Source organism: Oryzias melastigma, linkage group LG7, assembly GCF_002922805.2.
Source record: "Oryzias melastigma strain HK-1 linkage group LG7, ASM292280v2, whole genome shotgun sequence".
In the NCBI taxonomy this organism is placed as follows: Eukaryota; Metazoa; Chordata; class Actinopteri; order Beloniformes; family Adrianichthyidae; genus Oryzias; species Oryzias melastigma.
The window spans coordinates 30,466,874-30,494,394 of NC_050518.1; the positions used below are offsets into that span (position 1 = coordinate 30,466,874).

Sequence of the window (27,521 nt, forward strand, 5' to 3'; positions counted from 1 at the left end):
GTATCTTCTGGTTTTGTAAAATCTGGTTTGAGTGATGATCTCGTCTTCCTTGTGGGGTCCTTGTGGGCTGTTACTGTGACCTCGCCACCTGTAAACATACTGCCACTTTCTTACAATCAAACTTCATGGTTTCAAGATACTCCATGAACATTACTTTCTGCGTCAGCCTTTATTAACGGGCGATTTAAACTACGGTGCGTCGCAGGAAAAAAACAAAGTTTACTGCAGGAAAATTAAAAGGTGTTTTGTGCCGTGACAGCGGATACAAACTCAGACAGGGGATACATATCTTGGCACAACACCCCTAAGATAACAAGAGCGTGCCTGTGCATGGATCGTGAGCACGTGCATGACTGTGAAAACCGCAAAGCATTGTATTTGTTGCAGCTTTACATATTTTGTTATATATTTATTTTTTAGGATTAATTAACTTTTCTTTCTACTATTATTTTGTATTTATATGTATTACTATGTCTATTCATAAGCGTTTTTAATAAAAAAAAAACTTTAATCTTAATTCAATTCAGTTTTATTGATATATTCCAATATCACAAAAGAATTTCCTCATTGAGCTTCACCGTACAGAAACAGAAGGTCAGTCGTACAGCATAAACAATAAAAACCAAACAGACTAGATAAAACTGGTTATCCCTGCTCTTAGACCCCCGTTCATGGTAAGAAAAAACTCTTAAAAAACTTGATTCAGCAAAAAAGTAGAAACATCAGGCATGAGGGAGAGATCCTCTCCCAGGACGGACAGGAGATTTACCAGAACGGTTAAAGAAGAATGAGCTTATCTAACTCTACAACTATGTTTTTTTTTTTTTTTTTTTAAAGAGTTCATCCGAATAGGACTGAGGGACAGGTGGGGGCGAGGTCCACGGCCAAGAACAGGAGCACAGATGATCCACCTGGAATCTGAAATCTCGAGAGATTTTATTTGGGAACATCAGTCAAATGTCATTAAGATTTTTAAAAAGTTGATGTTTTTTAGGCTTTTAAGTTGTTGCTGTTTGGTCATTTTCCTGCCCCCTCTCAACACTGCATCCTTTGGCTCCCACTAAGAGGAACACTGCTTCATCCGACTCCAATCTGAACACTTGCAAGTGTTTTATAGAAAATTTGACCGAATTCAGAACGTGTAGTTATGAGGTAAAGCCTGGATTTGAATTTAGTTCCACCATCTGTAGATCAGAGATAAGACTAGGTAATCAATTCTATCTAGAAAACGCTAGTGATAAGTGGTTTTGCTGTGGTCATCAGGTGGCCTCCATCCTTCAGGCGTGTCCGTGGTTGACCCCTTACACCTCCAGAGGGCTCATCCGCAACACCTGGCATCCCAGGTGGACCCCCTCCCCACTCAATCAGTTGTTGCTCATGGACCCAGACCGTCTGTCCCCCTCGTTCATAGCCAGCAGCGAGCTTCCTCTGCATCCCTGAAGAGCCGTTTTATAAGCTGCTGCTGACTTTGGCCTTTAATCCCCAGATCTTCCATCAGGATGTGTGATGACCGACACCCAAACCGTATGACCCACCTCGGCTGGATAGACCTTAACCTTCTACCCTCTCTGTTCTGCCTCTCCTGGCAGTTCAGGATATCTCCGGCTCTTTGGTTTATTAGCTTCCCCGAGGGCGTCCTCCAGGGGCCCGGCCAGTTCTTTGAAGAAGACCTGCAGCATGTCAGAATGTGACTGGTGCTGTAGTCTGGGTGTGAGGGTGTGTGCGGTGGTGGTGGGGGGGGGTGTTGGCGTGGTCACTGGTTAAGATCCACTAACGTCTAGCCTCTAGTTCCTCCAAGTTGTCTGGAATGCAGTTTCAAATCAATAACTGAGTGCAAGTTGGGACATCTTTAAAATAACTTTAACCTTCATCGCATGCACCTGTAAGGCAGCTGACCCGTACAGATGCTGTGGGTTTTGGGCTGTCCTGATCTGTGGAGGGTTGTAGACATGACCGGTTGCTTCTTAAGGGGGCCATCCCATCAGAGTAAACTATATTCATATATCTGATCTTATTTTACCTTTGGAACACTAAAAAACAGACTATTTTTGAATTATGAGTCATTTTTGTGGACAGTTTCAATACCAGGAAGTAAAATGACTCGATCTCCGAAGCTCCGCCTTTCGCTCCTTGTCCGTCCCGCCCATTTCACAACGTCATTATGGCTGTCTGGCTGAAGAAAAATAAAATAATAGTAATTTTTAAAAGTAAGGATTACTTAAGTACCATTTATTGTGTGACTACTTCAAAGCATTCCCACTATAGTGATTCTCCTGCTGCTCTCTGTACGTTTTTTGGCACGCAAAAAAAAATCGTTCAGCTCGTTCAGGACATTACTGCTTGTATTTTTGGTATTCACAAACTTTATAGTTTTTGAAATATTGAGCAAAATATGTCCCACAGGAAATTAATGAGAAATTCTTCAAATTTCGATCACATTATCAATAAGTCTTCAAATATATTCATGGGCTATGTTTTCATCTTTTATAGGAATTTTCACAAAATTCGGAGCTTAGCTAATATTTTAGCAACATGCTAACATTTTTAGCTAATTTGTCATCTACTGGGGTTTTTAGGCTAATTTAGAGTTTAGCTTCTATTTTAGAAACAGGCCGACGTTTTAACTAATTTAGCTTACTGAGGAATTTGAGGCTGATTTTGAGTTTAGCTAGTAACTAAGCAAATGTGCTAGCTTTTTTCCAGCCTCTACTGAGTTTTGCTATGCTAATTTGGAGTTTAGCTAATATTTTAGCAATATGCTAATGTTTTTTGGCAAATTTGTTATCTACTGGGATTTTTATGCTAACTTAGAGTTAAACTTCTATTTTAGCAACAGACTAAAGTTTTTAAGTTATTTAGTTTACTAAGAAATTTTAGGCTTTTTTGGAGGTTAGCTAGTAAATAAGCAACGAGCTAGCTTTTTGGCTAATTAGGCATCTACAAAAGTAAAAGTTAAAAATAAATCAATCCCATTTTGAGAGATTCTAGTTTCTTTTTTTTTTTTTTCTTTTGTTTGTTCCAAAAACAAGACATAATTCATATTTATTTAAAGAAGAAAAGAAGGTAATGAATGCAAAAGCCATATTTCTTAAAGGCTAAAGTAAATCTATGCAGCTCCTTCTAGGTTTGATCAGTAGAAAACGAGCCCAGATGGCTCTTTTACCTTTAAAGATTGCTGACCCTGGATGTGGACGGTTCCTTCATGAACTTTGAGAAATTATCGTCAAAGAGCCACGACTACTAGAACTCAGTTACAAACAGGATACCTGTTTCCTCTTTACCAACCTTTTAACTTTATGCAATGTTAATATTCTTTGTTTGTTAAACAGTGAGTATCAGTTTACTAATTGTTCATGTTATTATTTAGCCAAGAATGCATGTTCTTCACATTATTTCTGGTATTTCTTGGTTGTATTCCTGCCTCCACTTGTTTTGGCTTCAAAACTGACAGTGTTTTATTCTGTTAAATACTCCAACAGCCGCTTGCTTCAAGAACAGCTGCATGCAACGCCTCTTCTGTTTCACACATGCGTCTTCCAAACCAAACCATGAAGTGCTTTGATTTTTTTTTTTTTGTCTCAAAAGTTTTCATGCAAAACCCAAATGTCTGCATGTGTTCTCATTTCCATCTGCAGACTCTGTAAACACTCTCTGCAGACTGTTTATTTCCAAGCTGATGAACGGCGCTCATTTGCACGCTGGCTCTCCGTCTGGTCTGAGACAAAAACCATTGATGTGGTGTATTAATCCATTAGTGAAAGTCCATTTCAAGCTGTTTGCTGTATGTGAGCAGTCACATCCTCAGAGTGACTGAGAGTAATGCTTCAAGTGTTTGACTACTTTTTAGTCTCAGACTGACCGTTTCTGCTGGTAAAGAAGCCTTGTTAGTTTGGTTATTCAGGTCTGCTTGTGCTTCCACTATGCTTATGGCATCCAATGGGTTTGTGTGGAAAAACAACCCCATGATTTAGAGGGCTGCCAGGGGCTCACATTTCACCCGTATGGTTACAGTAAAAAAAATGTAGTAAAAAATGTGGCTGCGTGTTCACCTGCGATTTCCTGCTGTGACATTCTCGCAGCTCTTTCTGTGAAAGATTTCACATTGTGCTAGGTTCACACTGGACGCTGAAGCAGAGCGAAGCGGAGTGCGTGCAGTGGAGTGTGCGCAGCATCCGCTCTCTCCTGCAATTCCCAGCAGAGGCGCCCTTTTCTGTAACGGTCAACAGGCGCTTCTGCCAGAGCTTCTTTTGTTTTTACCACCATGGGTAAATTAATTGATAAACTAAACATATGACCTTATGTTTCTGGTAAGAAAACTTTCAAAACGTCACTTGAAGAACTTCAAAGGAACTGCAAGACACACCTGAGCTTTTTCAGACAACCCAAAGCCCCCGTACAGGTTAACCTCAATACAGGTTCATATAAGTGATTATTTGAGAACGTCTTACAAGAATACGACAATGAGGAAAAAAACAGATGCTACATGTTTACAGAAACTGGGTTACACTCGTTCTGTGTCGACTTTTAGGTAAAAAAGTTCCTCCTCTTCAGTGACCACGTTTGTCTCTCTCTGACAGCAGATCCCGGGGTGTAGCTTTAACACAATATATGTTCTGTTCTCTCAGCGCATCAGGGGATGTTTGCATCATCCAAATGGTCCTACGGAGGTTTGGAAACATAAGTGTTTAAAGAAAGTGGGTGTTTTCTGTGTGTTCAAAACTGCAGCTGCAAAAATGAATTCTCATATCCATCTCTTGTTTCATAGATTTTTAGGAATCAAACCCTGTTTGCTACAATAGACCGTTTCATGTTTCCATAGGGCATCACTTCACAAAGGATTTCATTAAACCGCTAAGAAATGATTCATACATTTAGCTTGAAATAGTTTCATACCCTCCAGATGACGCATCAGAATTAGCCTTTTATGGTTATTATCATTTCTAAAAAAACATTATTACTCACCTATTTCAGAGATTGGCATCAAATCCATTCTAGTTTTGTGTTTATTGTTGTTTTTTGGCAAGTGCTCCATGCAGGTGACCCTCAGCATAAGAGTCAAAGATATAAAAAGAATAAATCATCTGTAAACTGTTTCAGGAGAAGGAGCGGCAGTGGCAGACTCACATAGCAGAAGTCAACTCCAGCCAGGAGAAGTTTCTGCAGGAAAGACTGGCGAGGCTCCGACAGTTCAGGGTAAGAATGACATCAAAGGGTAAACGCCATATACTAGTATAGCACTTTTCTATTTACCTATTTTCTTAGAAGGCCCAAAACTCTTTCCAGCCACAGTCTCATTCACACACTGATGCTTTTATTAGGATACATTTGTGATTCAACCAAAACTAGTTCGTTAGAATCTGCTGATTCAGCATATAGACGCAAACCTGGGAAAGACTCAAATATCTGTAGTTTCATTCTTTAAGTCCCACTCTGATTATCTTTTGATGGAAGCATTCAGTGGTCTTTGAATTCTCATTGTGACGTTTTAAGCCAAAATCAAAAAGTTTTTGTTGCTGATGCAAATGAAGCCTGCCCTCCCTTCCCGTCATCCATTACGCTCTCCCGGCAGCTTTCAGCCCCTCACAACCCCAACCTAATATTACCAGTGCAATGAAACCTCAGGCGTATCCAGCCGAAGCGTTTTGATCCAGGTACCAGCTCAGACAATAAACACGAAGATGGATTTACTCGTCCACAAACGGATGCATAGAAATGGGGCCAGAAAGAATGTTGGACTGGAGCTGTGAGGGGGAGGCTCTGTGGCCTTTGGCTTCTAAACTTCCTGGACTCCAACAACATAAGAATAAAAGTTTGAGAAAATCTGTTGAAGAAGAAAGCAGCTGAAGTTATCACACCGCTTCACTACAGCTTCAACAACAACAGCTTCACTGATTCTTGCCGTTATACCACAGTTCTATGCATTCCTTCTATGGTTTACTATGCAGAGTAGGGTCTGTCTCCTAAAGCTTTAGTTCATGCTGCACAGGCGACCTTTGAAAGTATCAAGATAAGCATCAGGACGAAAAAAAAAGCTTTCATTTTGTGGTGTTGTTACTTCATGACAGTCATTCATCAAAGGTTAGTTCAAGACTTTTCAGAATTCCTTTTTTGGTCCTGTCACAGATACTAAAGTTGGTCACACAGTTTGCTTTCATAAAACTTCATTTAGGCGCACACAGATCCTCAGCTCAGTCTTTTTGTTTTTGCTTGGTTGAGTTTGTTATATTTAATGTCACTGTGCATTGTTTTAAATCTGTGTTAAACCTAAAAATCCTTGAAAATCTAAATTGTTCAGGTTTTGACGCACTGTGTTTTTCTTCATGTAGGAGTTTCAGAGGAACGTGTTAGCCGACCAGGAGCACATGGACGATGAAGCAGCAGACCCATTCCTCTAAAGAATATAGATGGAACCCAGAATAAACGTGTGGACGATTGCTTAACTGCACCAGACTTGTAGTCAAGCTTAGCAACAACCAACCAGCAAATGCTGATTCCCTTCAAACCAAAATGTTTTGGATTCTCTAAATGTACTCGCTTTATTAATGCCCATTTCGGCTTGGTTTGCACTCACAGAAGAATTGAAAACAAATAGGCACAGGTTGTTGAACAATAGGACACTTATTGAAAAAGCTTTAGGATTGTTGACGTAAACCAGGAGTGTCAAACTCAGTCACACAGGGGGTCAAAATCCAAAACACACTTTAGGTCGCGGGACGAACAGGAAAAACATTTATTGAACACTCTAATACTACATTTTTAAAACCATAACTTTTTAACATAATTATGAGCTAGATATATAGCATTATCTGTGATAATGCTAGTGTGAATGCTGTAAGCTGAATTTGGCTGCTGAAGCTGAAATATCAGCTAAATGCCAAATTAGCCTAAGAAAAAAAAAAAACATAGCTTAGCCAAAACAGCTAGCATGTAGCTGAAATATTAGCTAAACTCCAAAATAGCCGAAAAAATCTTAGTAAATGTTAAAATAGCCAAAAAAAGGTAGCCGAATGTTAATATTTAAAACTTTAAAAACTTTTTAACGTAATTATGAGTAATAAAAAGGCAGGAATATTAAACCTTAAATAACTTTCAATATTTTATTCTCCATAAAAATATATTTTGTCAAAATTATACAAATTAGAATTAAGCGCAGGATAACATCAGGTCATTAATAACAATAAAATAAAATGATCTGGAGGGCCGGACTTTGGCAGGACTTTGGCACGTGTGAGAAACCAGTTTAATGAAATAAATCATAACTTAAAAACTAAAAAAGGTCCAGCAGGGAGCTATAGTAACCACATACGTGTAGGGTTGTTCCCGTATGTAAAAGTGTGAGGGTGTGTGTGATTGTGTGAGTGTGCAACAGACTGGTGACCTGTTCAGGGTGTAACTCGCCTTTGCCTTACAGTAGCTGGGATAGGCTCCAGCAGTCTATGACTCCAAAATGGATTAAATGGTTTTGGAGGGATGTAAATATAAACCATTCCCTATCGCGGTTGGAGGTTAGGGGTTAGTAGGGGCTACAGTTATGCTCATAAATGTATATATCTGGAAAACTGATGAATTCTAGGCTATTTTTCAGTAAATATGAATAATAACAAAAACCTAGTGGTTGGATGAAGTTATTTATTGTTAAACAACATTTTTTTTTTTAATCATAACAGAAACGGCCCTGTGACAGATTGTCCAGGAAGTATCCTGCCTTTGCCCATCAGTAGCCAGGTTAGGCTCCGGAACCCCTGCAACCTCGAAAGGGATAAAGCGGCCAAAAAAATTGAATGAACAAAACAATGAACAACTTCCCAAAACTGTTCAAAAGTTGACATCCTTCTGTTCTTATTAGCTGCATTTCCTCCTTTTGCATCAATAACATCTTGAAGTATCTTGTGGTCATTGTGGATGAAGTTCTTTATTTTCTCTAATGGTAAAGCTGTCCATTCTTTGTGGCAGAAAACCTCAAGTTCCTTCAAATTCTATTTCTGTTGTCGGTTTGTCTCTGTGCTCTTTGGAGTATTGTAAGAGAACTATTTCGTTATATATATACATATTCTCTTTTGGCAACTTGACCATTCAGCCCTTTTTTCTTCTTGTTCATCTAGAAACATCCAGTTTTTCAGAGTCCTGGATCACAGCTGGTAGCTTTTTCTTGGCATCCTTGAGGATTTTTCTGGTAGCTGTGACCGTGTTTTTTTTTCAACAGAACCCCTAACTTTCCACTTCCTGATCAAAGTTTGAACATTGCTGTCTGGCATTCTCAGATCTTTGGATATCTTCTTTTATCCCTTTCCTAGATCTTTTAACAGCTCTTTCCCCACGACTCAAGATCCTCAAATGTCAGTAAACAACTCCAAGACCTTTAGCACACACATTGATTACAGGTGAACGAGTCACAGGTGAGGATGTTTACCTTTAGCTGTCACTGAAACCCATGGGCTCATGTTCATGTTTCAGAACAAAGCCATCGGACTGTGCTGGAGAGGCGGAGATGTTAGCATTGTGTTGCAAACATTTTAGCGGAACAGAGCAAGGGCAAGACATAGACAGCGTCAAAAAGGCAGGCAATGGTCAAAAACACAGAGGCGAGCGAGGCAGAGGAATGAATAAACACAGAGAATATAACTAGAGAACCCTGCTCAGACTGACAAGAAAACACAATCAAGACTTCACACTGAAGTTGAGGCTGGAGTGAGTATAAATGCCGGTGGTTCTGATGAGGATGATGCGGATCAGCTGTGCAGGAAGAAGTGGAGGATGATGGGAGTTGTAGTGAGTAAGGTGCTCAGGGGAGGGGTCCCTCTGGTGGTCGGAGGAGGACATGGCTGAGTGAGTCCTGACAAGTAAACTTTGTATCAGAGTCCTTTAGCAAGTTTCTGTTGTTATGATTAAAAAAAGAGCTCAACTGAATTTTTATGACAATACATGCTTTCACCTAACCAATAACTATGAATGTTTGTGTCATCCTTCATTTTTTTTCATTAAAAATGACAAAGAAATCATAATTTCTTCCGAGATATGAAAGCTTATGAGCTCAACAGGAAGAGAAAATCTGTTTCGGCACCAGAGATCCCTCCTCGTAACTGTAATTGAAAATAATATTTTTGATATCAAAAGTTATCTTTGTTTTATTGAGAAATAGTGTCTGCATGTATCAATGTCCTTTCAACCAAAAGTGTTTTGCATTTTATCATTATTTGAATGCTAAGTAAGCATTCATACTGTAGTGATTCTCCTGCTCCGTTCTTTTTTAGCACAGAAAAACTCAATCACATTTTCAGTGAGTTCATCTACGCATCAAAACGTTCAGGTCGTTCAGGACATTACTTCTCGTCTTTTTGGTATTCATAAATTGTATAGTTTTTGAAATATTAGGCAAAATATGTCCCCTAGGAAAGGAATGAGAAAGTCTTCAAATTTCAAAATTTTAAGTAGATTAACAACAAGCCTTTAAATATATTCATGGACTGTGTTTTCGGGCTGCACGGTGGCGCAGTGGTTAGCGCTCTTGCCTCACAGCCAGAAGGCCCCGGTTCGACTCCCAGCTGGGACCTTTCTGTGTGGAGTTTGCATGTTCTCCCCGTGCATGCGTGGGTTTTCACCGGGGACTCCAGCTTCCTCCCACCGTCCAAAAACATGCTTCATAGGTTCATTGGTGACTCTACATTGTCCCTAGGTGTGAATGTGAGAGTGAATGTGTGTGATTGAGGCCCTGAGACAGACTGGAGACCTGTCCAGGGTGAACCCCGCCTTCACTCATCACAGGTGCAGCATGAACTAAAGCATTAGGAGACAGACCCTACTCTGCACTTTATAATAGTTCTTTCATGAAATTTCTAATCTTTTAGCAAATGTAACATTTTCAAATAACTTTTGCATTTTCAGAAAATCCCTGCAGCAATTAAAGAAAAGTGTGTCATCATTTTCAGCACAAAGATTCAGCATTTTCATCAACTATTTTCAGCAAAATGCCTTCGCACTAGCATTATTGCAGGTAATGTAACTTTTCTAGTCTGCATTTGCATTTGTGTGCGTACGGGATGTTGTCTAACTACACAACTCTCAGCCACACGAAGGTAATTAAAAATAGAAGGAAAGGTTTTTTTGTCTATTTTGGGGTGAAAATGAATGCATCAGTTTGTGGTAGCACACGCTCTCATCTTCCGCTTGATGGTAAATGTGTTTCCACAGACGGAGGGTCGGTGGGTGTGTTGCAGCTGCGATCTGCACCTGCATTGTTTAGGAATGAGCGTGGGTGTTAAAGATTGTTTTGAGACACACTTTCCCCTAAAAATGTATATACAATCCTCTGCACCTACGCAAAGGCACATTCTTAGTCATGTTTTCACACAGATATTTTTTGCACGTGCACGGTCACCGGTGGTATGTGTTCAAGGCGTGTCTGAGAACATATAGACGCTGCAGCACATAAAGGATATCAGTTTTTCACCAGGATTTTAAAGACAGAAGGAGACAAAAGGGACTTGAAGGAGATCAATGAAGAGAGGGAGAGACAACAAGGAACAGGAGTTTCCAGTGTGTCATTAAAAAAAAACCAACAGAGTAGGTTTAAAACTGCCTGAGGACTCTGACAGAAACATGAACCCACTCACACCCACCCTCATTCTGTGTCTGTGAAATATACAATACCAGTCTTCAGCTTTTACTTCAACAACAGATCGCTTGTTTTGAAGCGGTGTAAGATTTACCTTCTGGTTGTTTCTACTCAATTCACCACAAAGATTTATGTTTTTATCCATTCCAAAAATTCCCATAAATTGAAATCTTGTCTTCTGGTTCCAAACGTTGGGTTATCAGTCAAAAAATGAAACCCTCTTCCTCCGAAATTCATTTCACTTTCATTGACACTGAAATGTTAGTTGAGTCAAATTGTGACACGTCTTAGTTTACAGTGGATCAAGTTTCCAGTTTTGTAAACAACACTTATGCAGTTAAAATCTTCAAGATGTTGAAAGAAGAAAATGTACCTCTTTACCAAGAACTTGTTTGATTAAAACCTAAAGGCTTGAGCTCATGGCATGTGTTAGTTATCCATCATTTGCAGGAGAGGGTCTTCTTTATAGATCCAACTTGAATGAGATTTCTTAACATTGTGTGTAGTAAGTTTGGTAAGTAAAACCCTAATAGAAGACATGTTTAGAAACAAAATCCTACAAATAAAATGTAAAAAATGTGACTTGATGGAGACTGAAAGCAAAATAATTTATATGGAAAACAGCTTTTGTTGAGGAAAGAATTTATGGATTTCTCAAACGTCTTAATTTACCTCCAAACAGACATAAGTTGAATGCATAATCTTCTTACAGTTTGTAGGAGAGGGTTCAGAAGTGCCTGAAAAGATGCAGTTGAATCCAGAATATCTTGTGTGTTTGAGTGTTGTGGACGGGGAAACTATCAATGTGAGGAGTTCCATTCATAACAGAAAATTGGGCAAATCAAGGCATGCCCAGGAACAGCTCCAGGAAACAAACACAAAACACATACTGAAAGTAATCATAAAAACAGCATTATTGTTAAAATCATACAGTTTCTCAGATTTAGAGTCAATTTGAGATGTCCTTTTCCAGAGATCTTGAAAGGAAGTTATTGGATAGCTTGACCAATTATTGATGAAATGTTTTCCATTCTATTTTTCAAGAGGTTTGATTTTAAGATAGATAAATGCTCTAAATGCTCCAGACCCCACGTGACTCCCTGTAGTCAAATCAAATCAAATCAAATCAATCTTTATTTATATAGCACTTTTCATATAAGGGAATAACACAAAGTGCTTTACAAGAAAAACAGAACAGTGTAAGTAATATAAAAACATTAACAACAAACAATAAAATTAAAATTAAAAATTAAGAACCCCTGCTCCAAACCAGTCAGTCGGCCATTTTGGCAGCAATGTGAACAGCGCCACTGCTGAAACTTTCAAGCCATCAGAGTATTCATCTCACTTTAATTCACATAACATTGAGCTTTATTTTTTTTTTTAAAAGAGATTAAATATTATTGACTTGATAATGTTCCTGGAGTGCTTCTTAAAGGTGTCTCTGCTGAAGAAAACGTCCCAGATCTATGCTATCCAGACATATAACTACCTCATAAACTTCCCATCTTCCTAAACGAGGAATATAAAAGTATGAATCTCCACCCAGATTGGGTCCTTAGGCAAGACCCTTGACGCTGCTGCCTAACTGGGTCCCTGTGCCCCTCAAGTACAGGGTTGTGTCAGGAAGGGCATCCGGCGTAAAAACTCTGCCAAATCACTGATGCAAACAGTGGATGCTGTTACGCTGTGGAGACCCCAAAAAAATGGGATAAGCAGAAAGGTGAAGAAGAAGAATATATATATATATATATATATTCAACCTAATTGACTTTCTGGTTTTCTTTCCTTTTCATGCTCTCTTTACTTTATTTGTAACTGTCTATTTTTTCTGTTTTTCTTGTTGGTTTATTCAATCCATTTTTCTTAGAATTGTGTGATTTCCTGAAACCAGTAGTTATCAGTCTGAGTAAGCTTTATGTGTAAGTTAAGCCTCCAGAAATCCGAAAAATGACGTGCATCTGTTTTCTGAGAGTAGGATATTTAAGTGTCTCTAAAATCAGTTCTGGAGCATTCAGCTCCCATAATCCTCAGGGAAAGCTCCATAGGGATCATCCAGATTTGAAAAAGTGACAACAATACTTTGTTCAGAAGGAAAATGTTCTTCCATTAAATGTTTTTGCTGGTGAACACTTAAGTCCTTGAACTAAAAAGACACAAATACTGCCTGAATCTAACAACACTAGTTTATTCCATGAAAATTCCATGAGTTTTTCTCTCTGCGGTTTTTGTTTTTATTGAAAGGATTTGGACTGATCTGGATTTTAACAGCTGTGATAACTTTACTTTGGGTGTCATGCTGAACGATTCAGTCATTGCTCCTCATCATCATAGTTCTGGTTGAGGTCATTACAATGTCTTTTATATTCAGCCTGTATTCATTCAGTCTCTACCAGATCATCTCACTAAATGAGACGACCTCTGGCCAGTTTACCTGTCTTCAAGTCTGGCTGTTCATGTGCTGACCATGGGATTACGGATATTGGCAGCAATCAGGACGAGGAGTTGAATCGGCTGACTGCTGACAGACCAAAAGACTGTACAGCAGCGCTACGTACCTTATGACACAGATGAGGAGTGTCACTCCAAACCTCAAGGTCAGGAACACGTGCTTCAAACATGTCATACAAGCGTCTTGGGTTAGAAACGGGAATACATGGAGGAACAGTGTACGTCATTTTATGGCATTCCTAAAGATCCAGAGAGGAGAGCTAAGTGCATCAGAGCCATTAAAGAGCCAGGAGCAAAACAAGACTGAAAGATGGATCCTCCAGCGGTCGGATTCCGTTTGTGCAGCGATTACTTTATATCACGTATGTTAGCGTAAACAAAGATTATTTACTTTCATTAGATGCTATAATCATGGTTTTGGATCGACGCTAGTGTAAAACCACAGTTCATCTCATGCAATTTGTGAGGATAAGAGCGTCATGTTTAAGTTAGCAAGCGCTAATGTAGCAGTCATAATGTAGATCCTGAAATGTTTAAGCATTATGTAGGACAAAGGAGTGAGAATCCATAGAGTATGGATTTTATTCCGTCTATTTTTAAGTATCTTCTATCTCCAGAGAAGTGAAAAATAAAAATGACAACCATAGGTGTTAGCCAAGCTAATGTCAACAAACAACAACCCGTTCCTGGTGCTAGCCACGCTAATGTTAGCTGTCTGGAATATAATACTTACACTTCCAGTGATGATGCAGCAATTTATTGAGTGAAGATTCCACAGCTGAATGTTCACTACAAACCCAGTTTGAGTCCATCTGTAACCCTCCAGGGTTTAGTAAACTTTTATATTCCTCGTTTAGGAAGATGGGAAGTTTATGAGGTAGTTATATGTCTGGATGGCATAGATCTGAGATGTTTTCTTCAGCAGAGACACCTTTAAGAAGCACGCTGGGAACATTCTAGAGTCAGTAATATTTAATCTTTTTATTATTATTTTTTAAGTTAAATTTTATGTGTATTAAAGTGAGATGAATATTGTGATTGAAAGTTTCAGCAGTGGCGCTCACGGTGGCGGTGTTCATATTGCTGCCAAAATGGCTGACTGACTACAGGGAGTCACATGGGGTCTGGAGCTCCGTTGCGTCTGTGAATGGAAATTTGTTCTGACCCCTGCTTTGTTTATTGAATCTGTCCTCCTGCTCTGACCTATATTCAATCTCTGCTGTTGACTGTAAATGAGAACTGGACCAATGTGACATCACTCAAAGAAAATGACTTGCTTTACTCACCTTTTTTTGCAATTAGATCGTCACCATGTTGGGACCAGAAAATGTCAGTAAGCAGCGATCGGTCCAAGTTGGTCTGAGTCTATGTTTCTATGGCAACCACTCTCTCCAATCAGGAGTGAGTTTGTAATAAGAGGAGAATCTGTCCATCAAACCCTTCAGACCTTTGACACATACGTTTATTACAGCCATCTGTAAACTGGTGCTTTAAAAATGAACTGAATTGAAGGTCACTCGTGCGTGTACACTTGTCCCATGAAAATATGTGAGTTTTCCATTGAATGAATCCTCTTAGCCAAACAACATTGCAACTCTAACTAGAACTCAAAAGCCTGATTTCAACAGGTTTGTCTGCAGTGCGTCTCTGTTGTGTTGCAAGGACACAAAAAAATAGAATGTTCATAAACCAATCAAAATGTTTACATCTCCATCATCATATCTGTGTCTGTCGTCTGTCCCTCCACGACACAAGATTCATGCTGAAGTTCTGTTTCCAGCATGGCGTCGATTTCACAGCAAAAAGCCGAAGAAACAGGAAACAGATGGAGCTTAAAAAAAACAACTTCTGGTGTACCTTAAAAATGAAATGTTATACTTTACATTTCATATTAAAGACGATATGCTGATGCAGCAACACATATTGATTATATGTATTAATGACCCGATGTATAACATGATATACAAGAAAATAAAATGATCTGGAGGGCGGATCTTGACTTTCACACATGTGCTGTAGACAGACCAGTGTGAATCAGGCAAGTGTAAAACTGACCTTAATGTTGTGCGGATCAGGAAAAATGTCCTCACTATCACAAAAGTACCGGCAAATGTTTTCAAGTGCTCGTCCTCATTAGTACATACAAATAGGCACACCCCCCTCACACACACACACACACACACACACATACATACAATGCAATAATAAAAGGACACATGCCAAAAAATGAGCTCGTCATCAGTGTAATATTTCTGTATTTAAGACTGTGTACACTTTCTTAAGGTAAGCATGAACAACAGAAGCTTGTATAACAAATATTTCTTTGTCACAATTTCCTTAAGTCAGTTCTTAATACATTTGAAGTTAACAGTCTGTGATTGAGTTCTAGCTGAGCACACAGATGTTAAAAAAAAAAAAAAAAACGATAACAAGGCATCAGAAACAGAGGGAAGGTTTACAGCATGTCGGCATGTTAACAAGTCCTACGTGTGGTTTTCAAAATGGCTCCCGTCTATTCCTTCAACAGGTGAGATCACACAGGGGACACACAAACAGTTGCACCGACTCTGACCCACAAATCTCCAGACGCAAACACCATCAAAGATGAAGTCTCATGAAATTGATGCAGAGAGAATGTGGTCGGGAGTCGATTTTGACGTTAACAAACCTGTCCTCTTAAGAACTTGGGCACTTTGTATTTGAAAATAAGTATTCCTTTTTTCAAAGGTTCTAGTCTTAAAAACCAAAAGTAGCAAAATGCAACTTCTCTGTCTGTAAAGAATCTTTTTCCTCACCACATTAGGTGCTCTTTTGTCTATTTCAGGTTATAAAGGAGCAACAATGGAGTATTTCCATAGAGACACTACCAGAAAAACCGGACATCCAACCCTAAAAATGGAATTAAAATCTAAATATTTCATTTAAAATCAATGGGTTTAAAGAGTTTTAGAAAAGTAGTGCCCTTCTGAGTATTGAATTGACCTGTTACATTTTTAAAGAGAATCTGCTTACAATCCTGTACACATTACAGCAAATGTTGCCTTTACAAAGCAGGTCGCGTTTTTTCAGTCCATTAGACAAAGTCACCTTTAGCCCATCAAGCAAATGCTTTGAAGATGTTCAAAAAAGCTCAAAAAGTACAAGTTTTGCTTTGAAGCAATCAAGAAAATAAATTTAACATTCCTTATTTAGGAATGTCACTGAAACGGGAGGACAAAGCAACATTAGAGATTCATTGAGTCCAACCAGGGGACCACCTGCCCTGCATTTACAAAGACACGCCCCTAATTTAGCATCACGTGGAGCTCTAATAGAGTCAGAATAGTTGATTTAGAGAAAACTATTCAACCCATACCCCCGCTGTTGTCAGCAATCGGAAATTCTAACCAGGCTGAAGGAAAAAAAACATTTTGGTGATAAGTCGGCAATGTCGGGTTTGGCAAATTTCTTCATAAATGTTGGAACTTTTCTCTTAAAAGTGTGACTTATACTCCGGAGCGACTTGTAGACTGCAAAATACAGTACATGTTTGGAGCAATCACGAAATTCAACTGCAGTACCTCATTTCAACCTGTAGGGAGCAGCACACAGGTGGCTTTTGACCATACTTTCAAGAATTAAACAAGTTTATTTTATTTGTCAAAAATGTGTCAATGACTTTAAAAAAACGATTTATAGAAGTCAACAGAGAGAACAAGTTAATTTGGAGTTTGGTTACCTTTGAGCTCTTCTTGAATTTATGCCATTAAAGTCTTTTTGTACAAAGAAAAACACCAATCATTTTATCAATTTATTTTATTTTATTTGTTAAATTATCTCTCCGATGATCTTTTTATCTATTTTCAAAGTGCATGTTTTTTAATAATGATCCTGCTGTTTTTAGTCAAAATAATACAATAAATCTGTTGTTTTTTTGGACATAGTTTCTGTAGAACAGCAGTAGTTTATTGGAAATGAGCTTGTGAGTTGTTGGTGATACCATCATCCATCTGTTTACATTCTCTTCTGCTAGCTTACAACTCCTCACAGCTTCAACTTAACATCAGTGGTCCAGCAAAGATGGCGAACTATCTATCCAGCCGTACAGTTTAGATCCAGGTTCCAGCTCAGACGAGGAAAACGAAGACGTTCATGGATCTATTTGTCTGTAGGTGGATGATCAGAATGGAGTGGAGCAGGGAGCGTCTGGCTTTCTTAAGTAGCTTTAGGCTTTATCCAATTATTTATTTATTTATTATTTTGCATTCGCTCCTGATTTACAACAATTTCAATACAGATATTTAGCAATTTTAAGTGTATCTTCCTTCAGAAATGTCCTTTATCATGAAAAAGAGGACACCAGAACATGTGAAAAACACCTTTTTCATTGGAGTGGGTCTGTAACTACTACACTATTGATTTTTTAAAAATTGTATTTTTTATGTTTTTTTTTTTTTAAGAAATTTTTGCAGCCATGTGTCTAAATTATTTTTGCCTGACTATTGTGTTTAATGTCAGCAAAGGGTTTCTATGAGCAGACTGACGTGTTATCATCAATGGAACACAACATCATGTTCAGGCAGTAGAACTCTTGTTTGTGACTGAGGTTCAAACTAAATAGGATGCAGTGTTGGGGCTTATCTCATAACAAAGACAATGATAATGTCTGAATTCCTGCCCTGACCCCTAACTACTACAAACTATCTGGTGATCTGAATTTTAAAGGCAATTCGGACACAACACTCACTACTTTTCTTTCATTTTTCCAAACGCTGGATATGATGTCACCGATTTCACAAAGTCAAAATTGAATCAACATTTTACGCATATTTATGAATCTATTGTGTTCTGATAGTGAAAATGTGGATGGTTTATTAAAAAATTACATTTAAACAATTTTTTTGGTTCAAAATTGTTCAACTGCAATGCATTGTGGTCTCTATTTGCTAATCTAGTTTCTGGGAAGTTTCTAGTGCACTCGATTTTGGAATGAGTAGATTCAGACAGCACTGGAAAATGGTGAATGGACTATATAGTGAGTGGGGGGGAATTCAGACACAGCTAATGAGGTCATATTTAACTAACTGTGGTTGCACTCTTTCCATTGTGTTGACTCAGAAATAACAGAGAGTTTCTTCCTTTCGCGGTCAGCCAACAGCTGTCCATGTGGCTCTAGAAAATGTTGCGTTATTTGTTGAAGACTGCTTCTTAGACATGAAGTTGTGGCTTAACCGTTGTACCACGTTGGCATGTTGAGTCCATTAGTACCAGCAGCGCTGTCTTCAGTCACAATACGGTTGGAGCACGAACTAGAAAACGTTTAAAGTGATTCCTGAATCAAAGCGACGAAAGAAAACAGACTCCTGTAAAAGCTACAAAATCTGTAAACAAAAACACGTAAAGAGAATAAAGCAGGAAAATACAAACCGGACAGCCCTAATGCCACAAAGCCTTATTAGTCTGCTCATGATGTGGATGCTTCATGTTGAACCGGCCTGTCGTTCCTTAAGGTTCCTGTAATGTTCACTTTTTCTGCCTAATGCGGTAATAATTATTGCTTTTCTACGCTATGAAGCTTCGGTGCCTCTCTAAGGAATTACTTTTTACCAAAAAGTAAAAATGACAACACTTTTTCAGGCGAACAGTCGTGTGAGGGAACATTACAGCCACGCACCCATCATTCAGCCGGGGCGAGCGTCGCAGGCCGACCGCTGAGCACAAACGTTACTGTTGACGATTCACTCTCTACTGCTGTCACACACACCAGAAACATCGACACGGGTAATGACGCGGACCGAGCCGCTCCGGTTCCAGCCCCGAGGCCCGGGTGGAGCTCCCCGCCTGTGAAGTGGTGCATGTCACACTGCCGTCTGTCTTGAGTTTGCATTTTCGTTCTTGGGGGATGAGGAAGTCTTCCCGCTGAACTGGCTGAAGCTTGCGGCCCTGCATCTGGGCCTCGGACCGCCTCCTCCGCCGTCTCCAGCCGCAGGGCCTGACGGCAGAGTACTGTAGCGGCCCAGGATGGGCAAGCCCTGGGACGGGTTGGACACTTGGCTGTTGGACTGGAGGATGGAATCCTTGGCAAAGAGACTCTGGATGAGCTGGAATTTCTCCTTCTCTTCCTGTAGAAACAGGTTTACTAGGAGCTTCTTCTCCCGTTTCAGTTGCTCAACGATGGTTTTGGGAACGTCGGGGATCACCCAAGCCACCATGAGGCCAAGGAACATCACCAGATTCTGAAAAAAAGTGAGACAAACAATCATGGTCAGTCATACCAACCAGAAGAGTCAAGATAGAGGGTAGCAATAGGCTGCTAGACTTTCAAAATAAAATGCAAAGTCTCTGAGCTTCATTTTGGTGAACTTGTGGTTTCACTGCTCCTGTTGAATAGAAAGCTCTAATACTCACTATGACTGAAACAAACCTGCTGAGAATGAAAGAAACTACAGCTGTTACAGTCGTCTTAGGTATCAGGAGGTGTTGGTGGAGGACCCAATATGGAGACCAGGTTTGGTCACAGAAACTGAACACTTAATAAATGACCCAAAATATGAGAAAAACCATTGAGAAACGCAAAGGGAAGCAGAGCAGAACAGAGCAGACTTGACAAGGATGACCTGAAAATTGGACACGTAAATAAGCCGAGGGAAGTTAACAGAAGTAAAGACAGCTGTGGATCATAGAGCTGAAACTGGTGTAACCCAGGGACAAAACAGAACAAGACCAAAAATTAAAACCCAAACCAAAGTTCACAATCCTGACATTATGCCTATAACAGGGGTCGGCAAACTTTAACAGTAAAAGAGCCATTTGGTCTCGTTTTCTACTGATCAAAACAATAATTTATTTTTAAGAATTTTAAATGAGGACAGGAATCACATTTGGTCAAAAATGTTCAATAGCTCTAAAGATGTTAAAGCTAAAGTCACTAAACTTTATCACATGACTAATTATCACTTATGTAACAAGAATTTTTTTTTTCCTAGTTTATATTTGCTGTATTTATACTTCTTTATTAAAGCTACTTCACAGAAGTGTTTTTTTTAAGTTTTTAACTATAAAAGAAGGTTAATGAAATATAAATGAGGGAAAACACTAATCTGTTTCTTCAGTTTATCCATGTTTTAAATTTTTTTTATAAAAGTATCGGATCGGGACTCGGTATCGGCAGATACACAAAATCAAATGACTCGGAATCGGATCGGGCCCAAAAAAACCTGATCGGGACATCCCTAATTTATACATTTAACTAATCTCAATTAAATAAATGTTAATTAAGTAATCCTTACTTTAAAAAAATGCTATTTTCATTTCTTTGTCCTCAGCAGTCTTCCACTGCTGGGTTTTGTTATTTTAGTTTTGGGTTGGATCTTGGTAGTCTTAGTTTTCAGGCTTTGTTTATTTGTTTTCTTTAGGTAGTTTTGGTTAGACAGCCATTATCAGGAGCTGCTGACTAATGGTCGACATGTCTGGATCAGCAGTCTCCATGACTTATTTATGTTTGACCAAGGAGCCACAATGGAGAGATAAAAGAGACACATGTGGAGCTGCAGGTTGCAGAATCCCGGACTAAGGCATTAGTCACTGTTGCTCATCATTTTTTTTAACCAAATCCCAATAAATATGCACATCTGCAATAATCTGAATGTCTAAATGCAATCCTCATCACTGTCACAGTCACATTAGAGCAGCTGTTCCAGTTGGGAAGACATTTGGTCGGCATGTGTGATGGAGCCGCACCAACCAACAGCTGGACACTTTCTGAAGCATCTGGTAATATTTCTGATCAACATGATTCACACTGACCGGAAAGACCGGCCACACACGTCCACAGGAGTTCTGAGCAGCTTAAAACATGCAGAACAGCGAGAAAACATGCCGTCCATAAACACAGCGAGGACGTCCATACCTGGAACAGAATGACGAAAGCCAGTCTGGCCGCCAGGACGCTCCAGTATTGTTTGGAGAGCTGGTACGCATCTGAAGACCAGGGGGGCTCCCTGTAGTCCTTATAGCTAGAACAAAAGAGAAATCAAACAATAGAGTGTGAATGCAGAGTCTGAAGGTTACGGCAAAACCGGAGAGAGTATCTTAACCTGACAATACAAAAAAAAATATATATATATATCCAAGCATTCTTAGAATTAAATCCTTAGAATCTATATAATTGGAATCCAAATTAGGAGCATCTAACTTAAATATTATAATCTGTATTAAAGTCTCTCTTCATTAGTTTTACAGTAAACACTCTCTGAGGTGCTAGACCAGGGGTGGGCACAGTTTTGAAAAAGATTTTTCTTTGGCCTTGACAGAAGAGTCGGGTCAGGAGCAGATACGGGGTGATTTTGGTAATCCACTTTATAGAAGAAAGAAATAACATATAATCTGGACGAAAACACACTTTAATCTTAACTGAAAATGCATTGTTTTAAAAAAACATTTTGGAGTTCTGTTGGACTTTTGGAGAGTCAAAAGGCTTTGGTTCTCGTTTTAGTATGAATTGAACCAATGATCAGGGAGAAGAATTCAAGGATTCAAGGATTCAAGGATTCAAGGGTCTTTATTGTGATTTTATTGCAGGAATGAAATGAAATTTGCATCTCTGGTCCCAGAACAGCTGTTAAAGTGCAAGTATGACAAATACGAAAGACGTATCAATGTGATACACAATTGCAAGACATTGATTATCACACAGTAGAGAGACAATGTAAGTATAAATATTGCACAAATATGCTCTTCAAGGTAATCCCGTGGGTTTGGGTGGGGGGGTATTTGGGTCTACCGTGGTCCTCCGGAGTTCTTCAGTCTTACTGCCTCAGGAAAGAAGCTGTTTCTCAGTCTTGTGGTCCTGCTCTTAATACTCCGTAGCCTCTTTCCTGAGGGGAGCAGGGAGAACCGGGAGGGGTGGGTGGAGACTTTCATGATGCAGTGACCCGATTTCTGGATCTGCCTTCATAGATCTCAGTAGTGGTCTGCAGGCTATGGCCCACAATCCTCAGTGCAGCTCTGGACACCCTCTGCAGAGCTCTCCTCTCTACTGCAGAGCAGCTGCCAGGCCACAGTGATGGAGGAGGACAGGACGCTCTCCACCACACACCTGTAGAAGGAGCTCAGGAGGAGGAGACATCGTTGATCTTCACAGACAGTCTGTCTGTCAGGAAGTCCAAGAAATGCAAACTTAGAGAAATGCTGCGTTCAGGTGGTGTTTGAATTATTGGAAAAATGCCTGTCCAACACACATGAACATCAGAAAAATGTTTCATCCTGACATCAACAAAGATCAATGGATCCGTGGTGCATCCTCTACGGGGACACACCAGAATGACATGTGAAGTGAAACATCAATAAGGATTATCTTTATAATGTATTCTAGTTAGGCAGGCCACATGTCTAGACAACAAACTTCAGGGCAAAAAGAAGCTGTAAGCGGTGAACCTTTACTCTGAAGGTTCTCTCTTTTATTCTCACAAATAAAACTTCCTCCACGTGATGGGACGCAGAATCTTCAAGAGTTCAACTATTTGAAAAAAATCGTTGTTGTGTTCATGACCGTAGACAGCAGCAGTAAGGTGGTTGTCAGGCGTGTAGAATGGCCTGCTTTTTATAAACTCCTGAGCTCCAGGAGGCCAGTAGTACTTGATGAGGAAGACCACCGTCCAGAGACATTTACACTAGGGCTGGGTTGATGAAATTGATTAAACGATTTGAATCGATATGAGCTTAATAGATCAATAATTGATTGATACAGATATAAATTGATTTAACACATAAAGCCAAAGTAGTATTTTTATATCTGGCCAGTTTGGACATATGTTTGACCTGAAGTAGAAGTCATATTTGGCAGTGCGTTTGTTAGATTATGTGACTGAGTATTTATTTACTACTTGGCCAGCTGCATCTGGATTATATTCTTGTTGTAGATTGGGCTTGACTGACATTAAAGTACAGAACAATTTCAAGTGTTATATCTGCTTATTTTTAAATGTAACTGTAGTCATTTTAGGAGGAATGAAAAGCAGAAGAACCCTTCTGTCAGTAGATGTGTAACTGTTTTTTGGTTTCAAAGTTAATGATAGGCTATAGAAGTATGCATGATTGTCCATGTGACATTCCACCATTTCTTGACATCATTGCATTTGAGCGACTGTTTCCTGGCAGCTGCTGTCGGGAACATAAAGAGGCTTCCGCCCCCTTTATGTTTCGCCTAAATGTTTATTTGTTTTAACTTGCAGTCGGTTATCTGCGAGTGAAGAAATGAAAGGCCACGGAGGCATTCTGTCAACATTAAGCTCAAAAAACTGACAGCTGAGTTCAAACCTGAACTGAGTCGATTCATCATGAGACAGAAGTTTTACGGCAACAGCTGGAGGCCACAGTAGATCACTTCAGCAAACGGCACGTAAATAACACCATCGTGGCTAAAAGTAAGAGTTTACACCAAAAAAAGAAAACAATCTGTACTTTTCCAGGTTTCCAGCAAATTTAACGTTTGATTTCAAAGACGCAACTTTTGAAACAAACTGTTTTTCCTGTGAGATGCATAAATATGACACACAGCATTCTTTTCCAGGCAATTACTGACACACAGTCACTCCCATTGTTAATCTTGAGAGGATCTTTACAGAGAAATGCATCCTCTTGGTGCAGTGAGCGTGTGGAGGAATTCAAGACAAAGATCTGCACAAAGAGGAGTCACTTCAACACAGTACAAACGCCAGGACTCGTGAATCTGGAAGGAGGAATGCCACATAAAAAAACCCCCAAAACAATCAGGAAGTCAAACCAACTGACAGATGTGAACTCAGAGTTTCTACCACAGTTTTAGAGACATCTTCTGAAAATGTGACACAAAAAATGAATAATAAAAAAACACACGGCTTTAAAAAAAAATCTGCTTAGTATTATACCAATAACCATAAACTATATATAGTGGTGACGCTCTGTCCCCACTGTTGTTCTGCAGGTGTCCCACTCATCTGAACAAATCAAAGATTCATAGACACGATAAAAGCAGCCACTATCTGAAGCCTGGACAGACGGATGGGACGAGCTGAATGAGCTCCACTAACCCTGATGAAGTAATGGAGGGAGTAAATGTGTGTGTGTGTTAGCTGGCTCATATAATGACAGACTCCCTCTCCTTATTCAGGCATGATCCAGGAATGTTGATGTGTGGAAGCTCTTCCTTCCCTCAAACTTTTTTCTTCTCTTTGATCTTTTCATGTGACATTTTCTTACATATATTTTGTGATAGAACAACTTTTAACGTGATCTAACCCAGCAAGCCCTTCCTTCCTGTCACACTCCTGTCACTTTAACTGTAAATGTCTCAGTGGAGGACCATGGAATAAAAAAGGAAAGCTCCCTGTTTGTCCAGTGTTGTCTAGACGCTCCATGTTTGGGTATAACCAGGAGCTCTGTTGTAACTGGAGCTTCTAACTCAATATTCTTTCATAAGACGCCTCTATGAGATTATGGTTTTATAGTTACTAAGTGAGGCTGGAGTGTGTGGTTATGAGAGCAAATGCTGCCAGCGTGCAGCCTCCATGGACTCCAAAATACATTTACTGACTAATGAAAGGTCAACCCTTTCCCATCTTTAACAGGAGTGAACTGTTGACAATACAAGACAAATAAAAAAAAAATCAAAGTTATTACAGAAGTAATGGCCATCAGGTGTAACAACAACAATCCATGGTAACGAGTTAGACTTTGATCATTTTAAACCATTATAACACATGGATTAGCTGCATTTTTGTACTTCAATTATACATGTAAAGTGAGTGAGAAAAAAAAATAAGAACTGTTATGGAGTTTTGCAAAGGGATGCATACGTGAGTTATACTCACATTTTTGAAATTCTGTTTTTGAAATAAGCCAGGTATGAATAAAATCAAACTGACAATAGCACATGGAAATGAAATTGCCTTTTTTCAGCAAACTAACTCAATGAATCCATTTTTAAGCTTAAAAACCAATGAGAAAGTTGGTAAAACGACCTGGAGTAAAAGTCAGTTCACTATTAACCACTAGGGACTTTTTACAACTGTAAGGTAGGTTTGATCCGTCCATCCGTCCATCCATCTTCAGAACCAGCAAAATCCCCTTTGTGGTCACAAGGTTGCCGGAGCCTATCCTAGCTACAGGTGGCCGAAGGCGAGGTCCACCCTGAACAGATGGTCAGTCTGTTGCAGGACCACACAAAACAACACACTGCCATGTATGGAAGCATTTGTGGCTTAAATTCAAAATAAGAGTCAATACTGGAAACGCTTTTTCCTTTTCACAATGTAACTGCATCATTTTTCTCTTAAATAAATGAAAAGCGGTCCTCCGAATGGCTTTTTTCTTCTTCAGCACCACTCAACTTAATTAAAATAATTTGTAAAAAAATAGCATTTAACATTTCATCTTCAAAAAGTTTACTCGTAAATTTGAACCAAAATTCAATTAGAAATATCAAATTTGAAAATTCAAATGAATGCTTTGTGAAAATGAAAAAGCATTTCCAGTACTGACTTTTGCTTTATGAGACACAAACATTTCTATACTCATGCACACCTCGGGTCAATTTAAAAACAGCAATTGACTTAAGATTCATGTCTTTGGGCAGAAGGAGAAAACTAGAGTCTTGGATTTAACTCACTCATGCACGAGGAGAACATGATAACTCCACAGAGAAAACCCAGATGAATTCAAACCAGGGCCTGCTCATTGTGAGGCAAGAGGGCTAACCACTACACCACAGTGCAACCCAGCTCCCTCTGCAACCAACAAATATAATGGTATACTCTGGTTTCCAGACCTTTAGGTTGTGGTTTTATATAATGACTGTAGTGTGTCGGTTATGAAAATGAAAAACTCGATTTCCTTCTAATAATTGAAATTTATCCTGAAAAATTGGCGGGAACCAAAAAGAAATGAGGATAAATAATCCAGTTTGGTACAGACTGTATCCCCTTTGAGCTCATTTTAGATTCTTATTCAAAAATAAAAATAATCGTTTTAAATTAGTTTAGAGAATTAGGTAATACAAATGCATCCCCAGCACAATTTTAATATATCAAATCTAGCCACAGACAGGATAAAACAAAAACAACTTTAGTTGCGGGCATTAATTCTTTATTTCTGCTGTGACTGGCTGGTGAACTGACCTGGCTCCAGGTACTTTTATTTTATGATTCATAAAGACAAATAGTTTCCTCTGGATCTCTGAAGTTTGTCCTGCTACCGAAGAGCACATGTCCTAAATTAGTTACTTTGGGCTACGTTTTTCTGAGATGTACATTGGTGCAAGTCACTCCCCCAAAAACAGAAAAGCATTTCTCCAAATGAGTATTAATGATTCCCTGAGAGTCATGTAGACGGTGAAAATGTTTGCCGTTTTTCCACTGGTTTGTGTCTGCATTAGTTCAACATACACAGCTAGAGGTTTTTGGTGGTTTCACAGCACATATTTATCCATCCACGGAGTCCTTTCCTCTATTCCATTCCTGTTTTTTTCATTCATCTAAATCTTTTCCTGCTTTCATTTCTTGCATTCTTATCTGCTCTTGGATGTAACTCTTCTGTCCCTCCGTTCAACTGCTGTCTTTTCTTCCCTGTTGACCGTGTTCAGTCACACAACCACAGTCCGAGACTCCTAAATTGGAAAGAGTTGAAGACAGACGCTGACAGCATGGCGTAGACGACATGCAAGACTGAATGATGCTCCTTGAGTCGGGCTCCCACCCAATTTCACGCCTAATAAGTGTTTCAGGCGTAAGGCATCTTGTCAAGTCGCTTCTCTGACGTGTCCAAGACAAAGACGGCATTCTTGCACCGTAATTCCCTGCTGCCTTATGTAAGGGCAGGTCTGTGGGTGCCAGCATCCGTGACCTTTTCTCCGACAGAGCTTTATTTTGACATGACTAAAGAGATGCTTGTCGGTGAAAATGCAGAAGACACAATAGTGCACTGTGTCAGACAGAGGATGACATGACACAGTAGTGGTGGCAAAAGAATGTCAGTAGGGGATTCAAAATGGCCTCACATTGGTCTGTTTTGTGGTAGAATCTGCGATTTTACTTCATGTTTAAGCTTTGGTTGAACTTTTAATCTACAAGTCTGGGGAACTTGGGGGAACAAGTCTTGCTGAGTAAGGAGTTAAGCCTTCAAAGGCAGTTTAGTAGAAATCTGTTCCAGTTTGAAAACTTCTTTAGGTAGTTTTGTCTTTGATAGCCATGTCACAGACGACTGGATCTCTGAAGCTGAGCCTCAGAGAGATCCAGGAAAATAACTAATATTTCATAAATAATGTGTTTTATTTTAGTGTTCCAAAAGTGATATATGATCATATATGGATATAGTTTACTCTGAAAGGATTGAGAAAATCATGGTAAAGCCTCTTTAAACTAGTCGTGTTTCCATTAACTCTGAAATTTCGAAAAACGGAATTTCGATATTAAATTATCCTAATGGAAACACCACAATTTCGAAA

At 39.3% G+C, this 27,521-nt stretch overlaps 1 protein-coding gene across 6 annotated transcripts in view; it reads right to left on the minus strand.

The window, feature by feature from the left end:
* Positions 1–15,290: 15,290 nt before the first annotated feature.
* ano2b (anoctamin 2b) overlaps positions 15,291–27,521 on the minus strand; it is a 91,678-nt gene continuing 79,447 nt past the window's right edge. For 5 of the 6 annotated variants that reach the window (XM_024293307.2, XM_036212973.1, XM_024293305.2 and 2 more), the window contains 2 exons: positions 20,952–21,057; positions 15,291–19,278 (listed from right to left, as the gene is read on the minus strand). In XM_024293307.2, coding sequence (XP_024149075.1) covers positions 18,901–19,278; positions 20,952–21,057 — 484 coding nt within the window. In that variant the 3' untranslated portion in view covers positions 15,291–18,900. The remainder of the gene's footprint in view (positions 19,279–20,951; positions 21,058–27,521) is intronic. The other variant, XM_024293308.2, reaches the window with a different exon arrangement.